Source organism: Sinocyclocheilus grahami, unplaced genomic scaffold (assembly GCF_001515645.1).
Source record: "Sinocyclocheilus grahami isolate Dianchi unplaced genomic scaffold, SAMN03320097.WGS_v1.1 scaffold37.1, whole genome shotgun sequence".
Lineage (NCBI taxonomy): Eukaryota > Metazoa > Chordata > Actinopteri > Cypriniformes > Cyprinidae > Sinocyclocheilus > Sinocyclocheilus grahami.
Genome location: NW_015505216.1, coordinates 3,614,422 through 3,630,279, shown reverse-complemented (window position 1 = coordinate 3,630,279; position 15,858 = coordinate 3,614,422). Strand labels below are relative to the sequence as shown.

Genomic DNA, 15,858 nt, shown 5'->3' with positions numbered 1-15,858 from the left:
AGTTGTTCAAATCGCGGTAATCGAATACGGTTATAGTGATAATTAAAATATGAAACGGTAATACTAACCATGGGGTATTTTATCACGATTTATCGTCAAACCGGTAATCGTTACATCCCTACATTATATCGAACATACCATGATAATTACCGATTTATCGCCCAGCACTAAACTGTAGTAATGTAACACTAATATTCATGCCTCAATTTCTTCATTTTCAAACATTAAAACATCTAACTTTCATTTTGGTGGAAAACCAAAGGAAAACAGGTTGGAAACAGGTTACAACTATGTTGGGTTTCAAAATTTTTTTTGGTTGTATAAATGCTTCTCATTACAAATTACATTACATTCCCAAATGCATATTTAATAATAAAAAATAAAAAACTGCATTTAAAGTGAACTGAGCCACTTCGAGGCACCAAAAACATTGTTATGAGCTGCACGTCTGTAAATGAAGACAGTGCCAGGCTTCACTTTCAGGGATCAACACTAAGGATTTTTTCTACTGGCCTGGTCGGGCCAGTGGTTCAAAATGTTTACTTGCCCTGCCAATATTTTCACTGGCCCTGCCACAAAAAAATTAAATAGTTGCTGTTATCATGGCTTTTGATCTGTTATCTTGTATTCTAATAAATAAGCTTAAATGACACCAACATTTTAGATACCAATTAAATTTTACAATTCTCTATTTCAATTTCGATACCACAGCAAATATCACTAGCCAAAAATAAACATAAATATAAAGTTTAAACATTATTAAAGACAAGTGACAGCCAGTAAATAAGAACAAATGAGCAAATTACATATACAATTAAATATAGGCCTATAGTACAAAAATAGAAATTAAATGCTTTAGGTTTTTGTTTGTAGATGTTTAGGTACAGAAATTGAAAAAATCACATAAAATAACATTTGCATATTCTTCACTCTGTGTTGCAACTTGACCACTGCATTTTAAATCATGAAATAAATAAAAAAGTACAATGTTTGATTTATATTAGACTGTACAATTTCAAAATCTGAAGCAAAAACAACATAACCTGACTTTAGCTTTGTGAAATTATGCTACATAAAACATCTGTATGAAACAGAAAAAGCAGGTGGGCTGAATGAGACGCAGATTCACTCTCTGACAGCAGGCGGCGCTTATGGTACAGTAATACAGCGTTTCCTTGGTTACCGCTGTAAACACAGCAGTGCTGCGTGTATTAACACTAATTTAAATTCATCAGACAGAGACAAAATAAAAAGAAAACGCCATTTCTGAAAACAGTCAGTTCCGTTCCCCTCAGAAACACATTCATATAAAATTCAATGTTTGGATTTTGTTCCTATATTTCGCGCATCGTGAACAGTGATCTTGTTCTCTCTGCTACAGTATTTTCTCCTCTTTGTATCCGTCTTCAGCATCTTTGGCCTCTGTTAACGGCCGTTTACAGACTAAGTTTAATAATAATAATAATAATAATAACAACGTAATATTTCCACACAAATGGCCACTGGGAAAATGACTGCAGTGCAGTTTGTGTGCAAGCACAGAACAGAAGATTAAATAAGAAGTCTGAAATAAAACAAAAAATGTCCGGTAGATCGGTGCATCTGTACTCCAGTGTATAAATGCAATATAGATTAATCATTGTTAAAGCAACAAAATTACTTGCCAGGATGGGTATTTTGACATACTTTTGTATGTATTTGCCCGTTCAGTTGGCTCGCGGCTGTCTGTGCACACAGAACACAGCGCGCGAGTACTGAAAGGAGTTGTCTTTAGCGCCCAAATGCTTTTTAATCGCTTGAATTTTTTAATTAACAAGTCTTAAAAATGTCCTGCAAATGATAAAATGTCGTGACGACGCTGCAGTGGCCCGATCGGGCAAGTGACAAATCCATCTACTGTCCCAAACGTCTTTCACGCTGATCCCCGGGCCATCGGGCCGTCCTTATTGTCGAGCCCTGACTTTGCAATGCAGTGGATGTATTTAATTAAATAATATGCACAACTTGCGATTTGTTTACCAATCTAAGCCATGTTGCGATTATGATTTTATTATGTTTAATTTCTCAGGCCTCGTACAGTCAATTCAGACTTTGCATACACAAGCCATCACTCTAATTGAGTGATGAACTAGACTGATTAGGGGTTGAAGAATGTGGCTTACTCGACTCATTTCCTGCCAGATTCAGAGATGACACACAGCACTCCTCCCATTCACAGCTTAGGTTTGAGTTACAGAGGCGTGAGGGCTAGAGGGATATAAGTAAGGTCGTATTGCACACACTCATGTAAAGCCCCGCAATACGCAAAGCTGAAACACAAGACGTCGGGCCCCCAGTGCGAATTAAATATCCATGAGCTTTTCCGGAGTTATCCTCCACCCTCCTTCCTGGCTCTTTGTTTCTCTTTCTTCCACTTTCCACGGCCAAATCCTCGCTCTGCGCTGAAGATTAAACTGTGGGAAGCTATTTTGTAAGGTCGATCGGAACGCCAGAGGCCTTTAAAAATATATCCCCATCCAAGCTCGAACAAATGAGTTGTCAGCCAAGAGGGTAAACAGGAATGCTAAACCTCCTCATGTGCAGGAATAGACAAGACATTTCCTCAGGCAAATATACAGTAGGTCAGCCGCTCCGACTTCCACGGTGGAGCCGCCAAGCTCCCCTAGGAAGAAGCACGATGATGGGGACAGGTGGGCAGACTTCCCTGTCACTGAGTCACCAGGTGTGAAAAGGAAGGGAAACCTGAGCCATACCTTGGGGGGAACGAGTGGTTAAAAGCACAATACATAGGAATGAGAGAAATGCATTCATTCGGCAGTGACTGGGGGAGGACGACATCCTGAATCCTATGTGTGGCGAATTAATCACAGCTCTGAGCCAACACCAGAGAGACTGCAACCTTATGGCAACAATGCCGACAGACGTCTGCCTGTCTGCGCTCCGGACAGCTTGTCTCACACCATCAGAAGTACTCAGATACAACACACAATGATGATTATTGTGCTATCAAACAAACTTTAAATTGGGTCTGGTTTGCACTTCGAGAAAGCTAAATGGTTCCAGAGTGCACTCAATTCACACAGAGAGGACCAGCAGGAAAACAGGCTATTTATGTCGGTCAGTTTAGAGAATAGCCTACGGTCAATTGTCATCCCTGTAGAGATATGAGCGATGCTTATAGCGACACCGATGAGCATCTGCCCCGCACAAAGACAAGAGCTGAGAGGACTGCTGCCACTGAAGAAAAAAAAAAAAGCCTAATATCGCAATGGCCTACTTATGCGCCATGTCAGAGAGTGAGAAACATTATCCTGAAAAGTACCGTCTAGTGGGCTTTAGCGTTTCTTGTTTACAACAGCTGAAAGAATGCGTCCTGGAGCAGTATGTGTGTCCGGTAGTGACCTGGGGGAGGTGGCTGTGTGACCCCTGGGTGCGGTGCAGTAACCTAAATCCAGACAAGGCACGTGGGAGCCGGCCAGGCTGCTGAGGGAGGCTAAAATCACCATATGAGCTCTTCATCCTGTCTGGAGGCCCCACAGACTTACGGCACTGTACAACACGGCACTGTCTGCAGCTGACCACAATGCAGTCTCACACACATGGACACAAAGGCCATATTCATATTGATGAATAAACTGATTCAAGAGAACAGCTTTATTAGAATTAGAGTTATTTTCTATTTCTTTACTGTCACATTTGATCAATTTAATGCATCCTAGCAAGAATGCTCTGGAGACTTATTTAAAAAAAAAAATGTCTAGGCATGGGACAGGATATGTTTTTGAGGATGAATGAGTTTATTTCTTTCTTATATTTTTTTTAGAGGCAGGGATTTAAATGGGATGAATTTAGAATTAAAGGTCTCTCAGAAACATCTTATCAGGGGTCTCGTGGATATCACCATAAACCAATCAGTCCTTTAGGCAACCCACTGACTAGTCCATGATAAAAATGTGGTTTTGCATCTCTAGTCTGACCTCCCACTTGTCTTGAAAGTGGTGAGCCACATATAAATTTATTGTCCTACATTCTGAAATACTGAAGTCACTGCTTCAGTAAACAACCCAGCAAAAAAATTAAATAAATAAATGATCAAATAATAGAGGTCAAATGATTTGGTTGCCATTGACACTAAGTGACCACAATACAAAGTCTTATACTAATCATTCTCATCTATGACTCTTCAGATCAAGGCGTAGTGTCTTATATAAGGGATGAGTCTATCATAACACACAAGGTTAAATGGTGTGACTTCAAGTGCATGAGCATCATAATTACATAAGAAAAACCTTGAGTTCAAAAGTGATTCAAAATAAGACTAAAGTTTAACACAAAACAACACAAATGCAATAGCGGTCTGAGTCATAGTTGGTGAGGACAGAATGTCCATGAAACAGCACTTTAACCCGGCAACATGGCCTAAACTTGAGGAGTATGCATGTAAGAGCATGATAAATAATACAGTGGTAAAATACATATAAAATGCACTAAATAGACAAATTTTAGAAGTTACACTACCAGTGAAAATTAGAGGGTCAGTAAGATTATTCTAAAGGAAATTAGAAAGGAAATTCATACTTTTATTCAACACAAATACATTAAATTGACCAAAATTCACAGTAAAGACATTTAAAATGTCACACAATTTCTATGTCATGCTGGTAATCTAAATGCTGTTTCTACTTAATAGGGCTGCTATATGGCTTTTTAAAAACTGTAATGATGTTTCACAATAATACAAATAAATGGTATATGTCACACAACAGTGAGCCTAGGGCTGCACGATTAATCGAATGCGATTGTCATGCGCATTTTGTTAAAAAAGCCGGTTCTGTAATCAGCAGTTCACTGTAGTTCACTGACAAGTTACGCAAAAAAATATATACATATAAAAAAAAAATTTTTTTTTTTAATTCACAGGCGATTTTATTGCAGCATTCTGAAATCGAAGAAATCGTTCGTGATAATGACAGCTGTTTGCATAGCTTCTCAGTGAATTACGGCTCTGTGAAGTAAATGCTGCTCCATCTGAAAGCATGTGAAAATACCACATTTAATAACATGTTTTTACTCCAAACTCACTTCATAACGTCTGTCGAGTGTTTGAAATAAATCCTTCTGTGAGATGATGTGGCTTCTTACACAGAATAAGGCACGCAGCATATTTCATAGTATTTAAGCAGTGATAAAGGCATTGCATTATAAATATACTTTATTTTAATGAAAATTATAATAATAAGAACTCAGATAAACCATATATTGCCATAGTCGTGTGTTTATTAGTCACGTTGAATCAATGAAAGCAGTTGAATCTTCTGTTTATTCAGCTGCAGCGATAGGCATTTCCTGGGTTTCTTCTGCTAGGCGTATTTGGAGTTTCAGCACGAGGGAGCCCTCTGGCCTTTGGATGGAGATTTACTGCTGATCACAGAACTGTGCTTCACTGAAAGATACACATGACAATGACAGCTTCTGTCGAATCGCGATCTCGATTCCATTTCGATTTATCGTGCAGCCCTAAGTGAGCCTATACAACACCTAGCAAGTAAATGTGGCCTATATTTGGGTGTCTAAATAAATAAAAGTAAAGCATTATCTTTTTTAACATCAAGATTTAGCTTGAAATTTCTATGAATTTATAAGTGAAAGTGTATCCTTAATGCCGTTTAGTTACCATTTTTTGTTTTTCACCATTTTTTAAAAACCTTTTTGCTTTATTTTAGATAATAATTTAAACAGTTTAAATGGTGCAATTATATAAGAATTAGCACCAGGTATCTCTCACAGGTGAGGAATACTAGCATCGAAACTCTAAAAGCAAGCAAACACACAAACTCAATCACATTTCCTCTGTATAACAACTATCTGTTGCTTTCATTCCCAGAGCTTTCAATCGAGGCATTTATTTACACAGGACGGGTGACGGCCTGGCTCTGATCAATAGTGTCAATTTACAGTGCTGCAGACGGTCCGAACAAACAGTATCTCCTACAAACCCATAGCCGGACTTCACATCAATATCAGACACAGGAATGTCTGAGAGGCCACATGCTCCGCATACCTACACAACCATGAACATGAAATGATCACATGCAAGAGGACAAGGGGGAAAAAAGATAAAGAACAGGGGAGAGGAAAGAGAGGAAACAGACAAGCAGGCAGCACGTGACACAGAAATGATAACAGCAGAGCGCTGCTAGTGCTCCTTAATGAATAAGCAGAATTCCCCAGTGTCCAGCCCTCTGCTTCTAGCACAGGCTCACATACACAGGGGGCATTAAGCCTCTTTTCATGCAGCTTCTTGCACCTGATGCCTGCCACAATAGCTGGCCATGCAACAGCCTAGTACACAGAGCATAACCCAGGCTTCAGCTAGGCTGCTGCACATTACAAAAAAATACGCTACTGGGCAAACGATTATGGAGAGGTTGAGTTTGCAAAGGGACATGGGATGTTCAATAAATCATTTATAGTGTCTACACTAAAGTAGGGCTGCAAGATAAATCACATGCGATATTTAACGCGCATCTTGTCAGAAAGCCGGTTCTGTAATCAGCGGTAAATCTCCATCACCTGCGGGCTTTCACATTGAGCAGCATTAACTACACAGAGCCGTTGTTCACAAGCAAGCGGCGCAACATCACGTTCATATTCGCGCAATTTTTTGTGCAGCTCGTCAGTGAACAACGGCTTTGAGTAGTTAATGCTGCTCAATGTGAAAGCCCGCAGGCGATGGAGATTTACCGCTGATTACAGAACCGGCTTTCTGACAAGATGCGCGTTAAATATCGCATGTGATTTATCGTGCAGCCCTACTCTAAAGTCAGCACATCATGCCAATATAACAGGCAAACATGGCTGCATTTGCACTGCAGGGCTTAATGCACAGATGCCATTTTTTGACATCTTGTCCAAACAAAGTTCTGGAGCTACATGTACAGATATGAAATGGAAGCTGTTATAGTAGATATTAATGATAAAAAAATTGTGAAATAATTTCATGAACTTAAATGTTCAGATAGGTATCAGATTTAGAACTAGAGGTCGACCGATATATCGATATGTCGAAAACTATCAGCAGCTTGCTTGCTAACATATTAGCCCCAATGTTATAAGTTCTGTTTTATTTTTCCTGTATCAGAGTCGGAGAATTTCACTCTGTGCGTGGGGTGGAGAAGGTGGCAGCTCTCACAAACACTGCAGCGTGATCGAGGGCTACGTTACTCCACCCCGCTCACAGACAGCACCGTGCTTGGAGACACAGAGCTGTCCTGGAGCAGTCCAGAACGGGGAATGACATTTGTTCGGAAGCATGGTTTGATGCAGACAATAGCCGGGTTTCCATCCAACTTATTTGCATATTGCATTAATGAAAAAAAAGCTGAAGAATATGCGCTTCTGCGTGTGTTTCCATCAACTGTGTAATGCGAATAAAAATGGACATCAGCCTAATAAAAGTGACGTGTTCCGACCAATATATACGTCGCACAGTTATTATCCTCATTAAACCTGTCTAACGTTAACCGTCAAGAATGTCAGAAATCACTAAGGGTTTAGCACAGTTTTTTTGGGGAGGGGAAAACTTCAAGATATCGGCCCTAAAAATCGGCAGCACATATCGGCCATCGGCATCGGTTATAGAAAAACCCACATCGGTCGATCTCTATTTAGAACCACATAAAAGCAGCCCAATTTACACACACACACACACACACACACACACACACACAAAATCAGTTCTGCCGCAAACACCCACTGTTTAATGCGCATTTGCACTGCGGTGCATAACAGTATTTCTGAAAATACACATTCTTCTCACAAATGTTTAATTATTAACATATTTGCATTATGTAGCCTAAACAAAATGTTGAAGAACGTAAACAAGTATTTGAGGACGCCTCAAATTTCCTTATTGCTGCAATGCTACTTGTGAAATGCCAAATAGTTAGAATACAAAAACAGTGAGCATCAAACTAGCATGCAAAACAAGTCACTGGAATTCTGAACTAATATTTTGAGAACAAAGCAAATATGCTACCAAAACATGATAACAGTGCAAGTAGACATCCTGGGCTAGCGTTATACAGCTAATAATATCAGAAAATGCAATCTTTTTCTTTGCTACAAAACATCAAGCACAATGACAATTCCTGAGCAAGATATAAACCTTCGTCCCCCTGATCAAGTTAAATGCATTGTATAATCGGTTTAAAACAGGACTTACAAAGATCTAGCATTTGATAATGAGTAATTATTCAACACTATGTATTTTGATTGGATTGAATAGAACACCTGGAATCTAGTTAAAGAAATGCTAATTGTGAATGCATCAACACATAATTTAGTCTATAGAGGCTTTAAGAAACAGATTTGCCAAATCACCTAGTAGCTTTTCAGGTTTTGGAGGTATACAACAGAGTCTCAATAACACCACAAGTTAAACACAGTTGTTTCACAGTAACAAGCAAACGTTTTGAAGCCTGAATGCTCATGGCCTTAAAAGTTTATTATCCCCATGTGTGTAAGCGTGTTTAAATGCAACAGCAACAGTGAAAAAAAGAACTTATAACATAAGTAGAATACAAATGAAGGACTCTGTAATGTTTAGCATTCTTATACGGTTGTATCCAGACTGCCTTATTCATTAACACAACAATAAAAACCAAACAGCCCAATTAATCCACAAAAAATACCTTCAGGGTGAAACACAGTTGAAAACATGTGAAGTCAAGTGCTTTCTCAGGGAATTATCAGCACAGACCTTTCCAAGTAATGAGGAAACAACAATGAGAAAATAAGAAACTTGCATTTTTCCTTGATTACTCTGTAACCACGATGAAGGGCAATAACTTCTGAGCAAGCTTAAAAAAAAAACACCAGGAGGTGCATGCTCCAATGATGACACAAATATTTAGAGAATTCTTCCCCTCTAATGAAATTACCGAAGGGTATAATCTGGTCACAAATGTCATTCATCTCAATAATCTAACATCAGGTTCTAAAATTAAGTTGGATGTGATCAATTTAGAAATATTCATACAGTTCAAAATCTTGTAGGTGAAAACACACATTTGAATAGGCATGTTTTTATTGTCGCAGTCTAATAATTATCGTGTCAAAAGCAGAAATAGATCATTCAATTTGGTTCTACATATCAACTACTGAACACGTAACACCACAACATAAACTGTATTACTACTGTGCACAAAACCCCCACAATATCACTCAATCATGACAAGAAATCATCACAGAAGCCACATCCTACTTCCTGTTGTGTGAACCACAAACCCAAAGTAAAACGGACACTAAAGGACTGAAAGAAGCAGCAACAGGGAAAAGCATTGCAAGTGACACCATTAACAGATACAAACACACAATTAAAAAAAACAACTAAACATCAAAAACTTCAACATCATGTCAAATGAATTTGGGAAAATATTCCAGGCCATCAAACATAACACTGTACTCCAAAATTACTTAATGTACTTGTTTCAGTGAGGAGGAATTTAGAAAAATATTATAATTAAACATTCAAATAAATCTTGTCTTGCCTTGATCTGCTCACTCTATTGTCATCCTCAAGCAAAATAACTTAATGTCTACTAGGGTCGGGCGATGTCTACCAAATTGGCATTGGACGATGTCTACGGTGAAACATCGTGAAACAAATAACGCGTTCTACTGAGCCACTAAACGGTTAGCCGCTTGCTAGCGGTAGCCTGTTGCATTACAGTACATGAAAGTTCACTTATCACATACACAGAGTAAGGAGAAATGTCTGATAGGACGATGGCGAATGATTTGCAGATCCTGAGCACCAATAACAAACATCTAATCTTGTCAAATGTGTGGCAAGTACTGCAGCTCCATAGTATAGTAAAGTATAGTAAAATGAGAACGCGCAATCGAAAGCGGTTTCAATAGCGGCTCCCTGATGCCCGCAATTTATATGCAATCTCCTATACTTACCCAACGATATAATTGCAAGAAAAAGTATTGAATTTAGCTTAACATCGTGATGTCTGTCAGCCATCGGCGATGAACGATGGCATCGTCTATCGGCCCAACCCTATTGTCTACGACCCCTCGCTGATAAGGTCACAAAAAGCATACTGCCGTCAAAGCCACCTAGACACTATAGTGTGAAGGTGTTGATTATCAACACTTGTCTGATGGCATAAAGCCTATCTACCAGGAATCTGTGTGCAAAAAAAGGTGATGCAAGTTGACTACAAACAATTTTTGATCATTATTGTCAAAAGATCATGTTTTTAGGCTAACACGTGGGGTTGGGTACAAGAACCGGTTCTTTACTGGTTCTTACCGAAATTATCTGACTCGTGCACCATGTTGAACTGAATGTACTGAACCTCATGAACCAATAACAGTCATTGTTATTATGTTGCACTAAAGGCTCGTGATACTTGACTTGACTAGTTATTGACTGGTTGTGCATATGCCATTATGAAGTTAAACATACATGAATTTGTGTTAATATGTTACCACATCATTGTTTTGGGGTTTTTTTAGCATTCCAAAATAGTATAAAGCCTATTTTGAATGACTGTATACCTATCAGTGTTTCCCCTGCCATTATTTTAGGGGGGCAGCCCGCCCCCCCAACGGCACCCCCCGCCCCCCTTGAAGGTCAAGTTAATTGTATTTAATTATATTTTCTCTATAGCGCCAGATCACAACAGAAGTAATTTAAAGTTACCTTTACGATAGAACAGGTCTATATCTTGTTCTTTTATTAAACAAACTAAATAGCCTTATGTTATTTATCTTAGTTCCGCCCGATGCACGCGCGCACACTCACACTCACACACACACACACACTCACACACTCCCGTTTACATTTGTGAAAAGTGGGGACATCCCATAGGCGTAATGGTTTTTATACTGTACAGACCGTATATTCTATTGCCCTTTACCAACCCTACCCCTAAACCTACCCCTCACAGGAGACTTTGTGCTATTTCAGATTTTCAATACACTCCATTCTGTGTGATTTATAAGCGTTTTGAAAAGTGGGGACATAGGGTAATGTCCTGAAAAGTCACCTTCTCCTTGTAATACCTATGTCATACCTTTCTCATTATACAAATTGATGTCCTCATTTGTCACAAAAACGCGTACACACACACACACACACACACACACACACACACACACGTGAGCACACTCCCACTAGTATTTGTAACTATTAAGCCGCAAAGCGACTATTTAAATATGAATTCTTTGTGACTCTGTGTTAATTAATGGCGCAGACATGCGGTTTTGTTTACCACTTACTGAAGTGGTAAACAAAACCGGTACTGTGGTACTGAAGCGCGCGTGATGCTTGCAGTGATTTTAGCGTCTGCCGTCTCACTAAATGAGGACATAAACACATGAACAACATCTCCAGAACTGCCCTGGGAGTCACTTCATGAGCATTTGACCGTTTCATTTGAGTAAAACTATCCTCATATATACACACAGAAACGTAAAGGTATTCATGGCAACCCGTCAAAATAAAAGTTCGGTTTAACTTCGGTTTAAGGCATCGCGGCAGAAATATATTACTATTGTTCAGTAGAATGTAGGTAACAGGCTGCTACTACTACTACTAAAATTAAAACCTTATTTTTAAGGAATAATCATACAATATTTCTTGAATGTTTTACTTGTAATATTAAATTACCTTTATTTTCCAAAAAATTTAATTTGTTTAATTTTCATTACTTAAAAGATAGATTAAATGAATATCTTATGCCTTAAAAATGTAAATACACAACACAGAATTTCTGAGCAAAAAATCATCCCCCCGCCCCCCTTGAAGGTCAAGTTAATTGTATTTAATTATATTTTCTCTATAGCGCCAGATCACAACAGAAGTAATTTAAAGTTACCTTTACGATAGAACAGGTCTATATCTTGTTCTTTTATTAAACAAACTAAATAGCCTTATGTTATTTATCTTAGTTCCGCCCGATGCACGCGCGCACACTCACACTCACACACACACACACACTCACACACTCCCGTTTACATTTGTGAAAAGTGGGGACATCCCATAGGCGTAATGGTTTTTATACTGTACAGACCGTATATTCTATTGCCCTTTACCAACCCTACCCCTAAACCTACCCCTCACAGGAGACTTTGTGCTATTTCAGATTTTCAATACACTCCATTCTGTGTGATTTATAAGCGTTTTGAAAAGTGGGGACATAGGGTAATGTCCTGAAAAGTCACCTTCTCCTTGTAATACCTATGTCATACCTTTCTCATTATACAAATTGATGTCGTCATTTCTCACACAAACGCGTACACACACACACACACACACACACACACACACACGTGAGCACACTCCCACTAGTATTTGTAACTATTAAGCCGCAAAGCGACTATTTAAATATGAATTCTTTGTGACTCTGTGTTAATTAATGGCGCAGACATGCGGTTTTGTTTACCACTTACTGAAGTGGTAAACAAAACCGGTACTGTGGTACTGAAGCGCGCGTGATGCTTGCAGTGATTTTAGCGTCTGCCGTCTCACTAAATGAGGACATAAACACATGAACAACATCTCCAGAACTGCCCTGGGAGTCACTTCATGAGCATTTGACCGTTTCATTTGAGTAAAACTATCCTCATATATACACACAGAAACGTAAAGGTATTCATGGCAACCCGTCAAAATAAAAGTTCGGTTTAACTTCGGTTTAAGGCATCGCGGCAGAAATATATTACTATTGTTCAGTAGAATGTAGGTAACAGGCTGCTACTACTACTACTAAAATTAAAACCTTATTTTTAAGGAATAATCATACAATATTTCTTGAATGTTTTACTTGTAATATTAAATTACCTTTATTTTCCAAAAAATTTAATTTGTTTAATTTTCATTACTTAAAAGATAGATTAAATGAATATCTTATGCCTTAAAAATGTAAATACACAACACAGAATTTCTGAGCAAAAAATCATAAGGCTATTGTAAGAATAAATTAAACTTGTTTTTATGCTTTCAAATAATTAGACATGCTAAATCAGAATTTGGTAACAATAAAACATAAGGTTGGAAAAAATAAAACATTTCATAAGGCCCTAAACATGTAATTTTTGTTAAACATTTAATAAATTGATGTTAAATTGTTTGTTTCATGATTTTAATTAATTAGACATGCTTTTTGATTAATACCATTTAATTTAACCATTAAAAACGGAATATATGCTATAGCACATTTAAAACAACTACCGTTGACCAAAGTGCTTTACAGGAAACATTAAAACAACAAGAATAAAAAGAGGAATATAGAGGAATCCGAAGCAAAATCATTCAATTCCTTACGATTCCCACACCCGCTAATATGTTTAGGTAGCGGTCCATAAGACTCAATGCAGTGGTTACCAAACACTGCCGTTCTCTTTAATTTACACCAAGTAAATGATATCAATTGGAAAGCCATTATGTGAAACAACTCAAAGCATACCGGCAAACAAGAAGCTGAGAAAAGAACACTGAAAAATAATATCCTCTCACCAAAACCCCTAAATGCAGCATCTGATGATCATACAGATAAAAATCTTGCAAGCTTTGGTAACCCAAATCCTCTGGACTTAAATGCCCTGCGAGACTAAACAGTGGAGCAACCATTGAAGAGATTCAACACTCATTGTTTCATGGGACAGACATTCCTTGTCCAATTAGAATACCTTTCATGGGCCCAGGGGGGAAAGCAGCACAGCTGGAGGTGCTGGGTCTGTCTGTGGCCCGACAGCTCTCCACCTCTGCTGTGGACATCTCTTCCACAAACAAACTCAAGTGGCCACAGAGGAGATGTTGTGAGACACAAATGCATCTGTGTAAAATAAAGACCGGCTCATTCAGAGCTCTCTTATTTGTGTGGGAACAAAATGTCTTTATATGGTGTCGTCACTGCCTTCATCAAAGCTGTTCATAGTAGTGTTGAGTTTGACATCAAAATAATTCTGCCAGACAGAAATGGGGCCATGGGAGATGTAAAACAACCCATTACATCCAGCTAAATGTCAAACTTTCTTACATTAAAATTACAAAATGCCCATGTAATCCACTAGTGGCATACATCAACTGTTAACAGGAAAAAGAGGAAAACAGTAACACTACAATATGGTTAACATGAAACAGAGTTAAAATTAACTAACCAAGTAAAATACTTGTAATGCATTTATTAATCTGAGTTCATATTAATTTCAACATTTACTAATTAATTATTAAAATCAAAACTTCTATATATTAATATGATTTAATGGACCTGAGCTAACATGAACATTGAACAGTATTTTTACTGACAAACATTAACAAAGATTAATAAATACTGTAACAAATGTGTTACTCCATGTTAGGTAATGTTAATTAATGCATTAACTAAAGGGGCCCTGTTGCATAGTGTTACCAAAAAACGCAATAAAACAGAATGCTTTTAACCTTGCCCCTGCTGAGTCTATAATACCATACAACGCATATAACCTCATAATTTTGCATTTACTAATCTTTCTATTCCATAAACACGGATATGTCAACAGCAGATTTGGTTTAAAGAGATCAGTCCTCCAGGGCACTGTCACTATCTCTCTGATGATATCAATATGCATCAATCATACCCTGTTAATTTCCGAGAAGTGATTTCAAAAGAGTAGGGAAAAATATTCTCCCCAAGAAACCCCCAACAGTGGATTGCGAAAGAGTATATTAGCATATAAAGACCAAGCACTGTAAACCTTTGTTAACTTGCTTCAGTGATCAAATCTATTAAGAAATACACAACACAAAACTTTAATGAATAGTCTGCCACACATGGTAGTCTTGATATCTTAATACATAATGGAGACACAGACATCCAGATGAGGGGAACCGCGAAAACAGCTGCCTCTGCTTCATCCGGTTAATGCTCAGCTGATTTATGACTAAATCAACATAAACCATACAGAGGGAGCTGCTTTCGGCTGATAACGTTCACATACGTGGAAATAAAGCAAGTCCACTGACTATTGTACTGTTTATAGAGATGCTGATGAAATGAAAGACTGCTTTTCGTGTTAGCATGCGTTTAGCATGAAGAGCCAGGCTGCTGCAATTCGCCCCAGCGGCAGAAGCTAGCAAGATAGTCGCTTAGCTTTCCATATAAGTTACACATTAGCGACAAATACACAGCGATGATAACGTGACTAAAAGTATAAAATGATCATTAACCCAGTAATTATACAATTAAAACGACAAAGGAGATTATTTGTTGGAGTTTTACCTGTCAGCCGGATTTTGATGCTTGACCCGTTCCTTCGAGTCCCAGGATTCGACATCACTCCCACAAAATAACCAACGAACTTTCTCCAGGATAAACCCAAGACGCTCGCTTCAAGCGGATATAAAAACGTATAAAAACGCGCTACGCTGATATGTGGGCTGTGCATGTGTTTCTAGGCGATAGAACGGTATTATTTCCGTCTGGCAAATCCCCTGTAGCTTTCAGACTTAACAACATAGGCTAACATTTTTTTTAGCTCAACGGCGTTCTGACGTCACGTTAGTACAGCTGTACGTGCACGTACTCGCGGCTGGGCGTGAGCGCGCTCTTCCGCCTAGCGATGCCAGTGCATTTGTGGTAACGTTAGCCTAGCCTATGTCATACCTATGTGATCTGGAAAGACATTAATCATCTGCGTTGACATGCTGTCCAAAGCTGAATTACTTACTATGAAAAATTGTACTATGTTGGCTGTTTTTCAGCGATGTCATCGAGAGTATTTTAATTAATATTTTACTTTGTAATTAATATATTGACAGACAGACAGAAAGACAGATAGATAGATAGATAGATAGATAGA

At 38.3% G+C, this 15,858-nt stretch overlaps 1 protein-coding gene across 3 annotated transcripts in view; it reads right to left on the bottom strand.

Annotated features, from left to right (window-relative positions):
* Window positions 1–15,538, bottom strand: part of LOC107581717 (E3 ubiquitin-protein ligase SMURF1-like) — a 75,664-nt gene extending 60,126 nt beyond the window's left edge. For all 3 annotated transcript variants that reach the window (XM_016267354.1, XM_016267355.1, XM_016267356.1), the window contains exon 1: window positions 15,279–15,538. In XM_016267354.1, the coding sequence (XP_016122840.1) occupies window positions 15,279–15,444 (166 nt within the window). In that variant the 5' untranslated portion in view covers window positions 15,445–15,538. The remainder of the gene's footprint in view (window positions 1–15,278) is intronic.
* Between the last annotated feature and the right edge of the window lie 320 nt (window positions 15,539–15,858).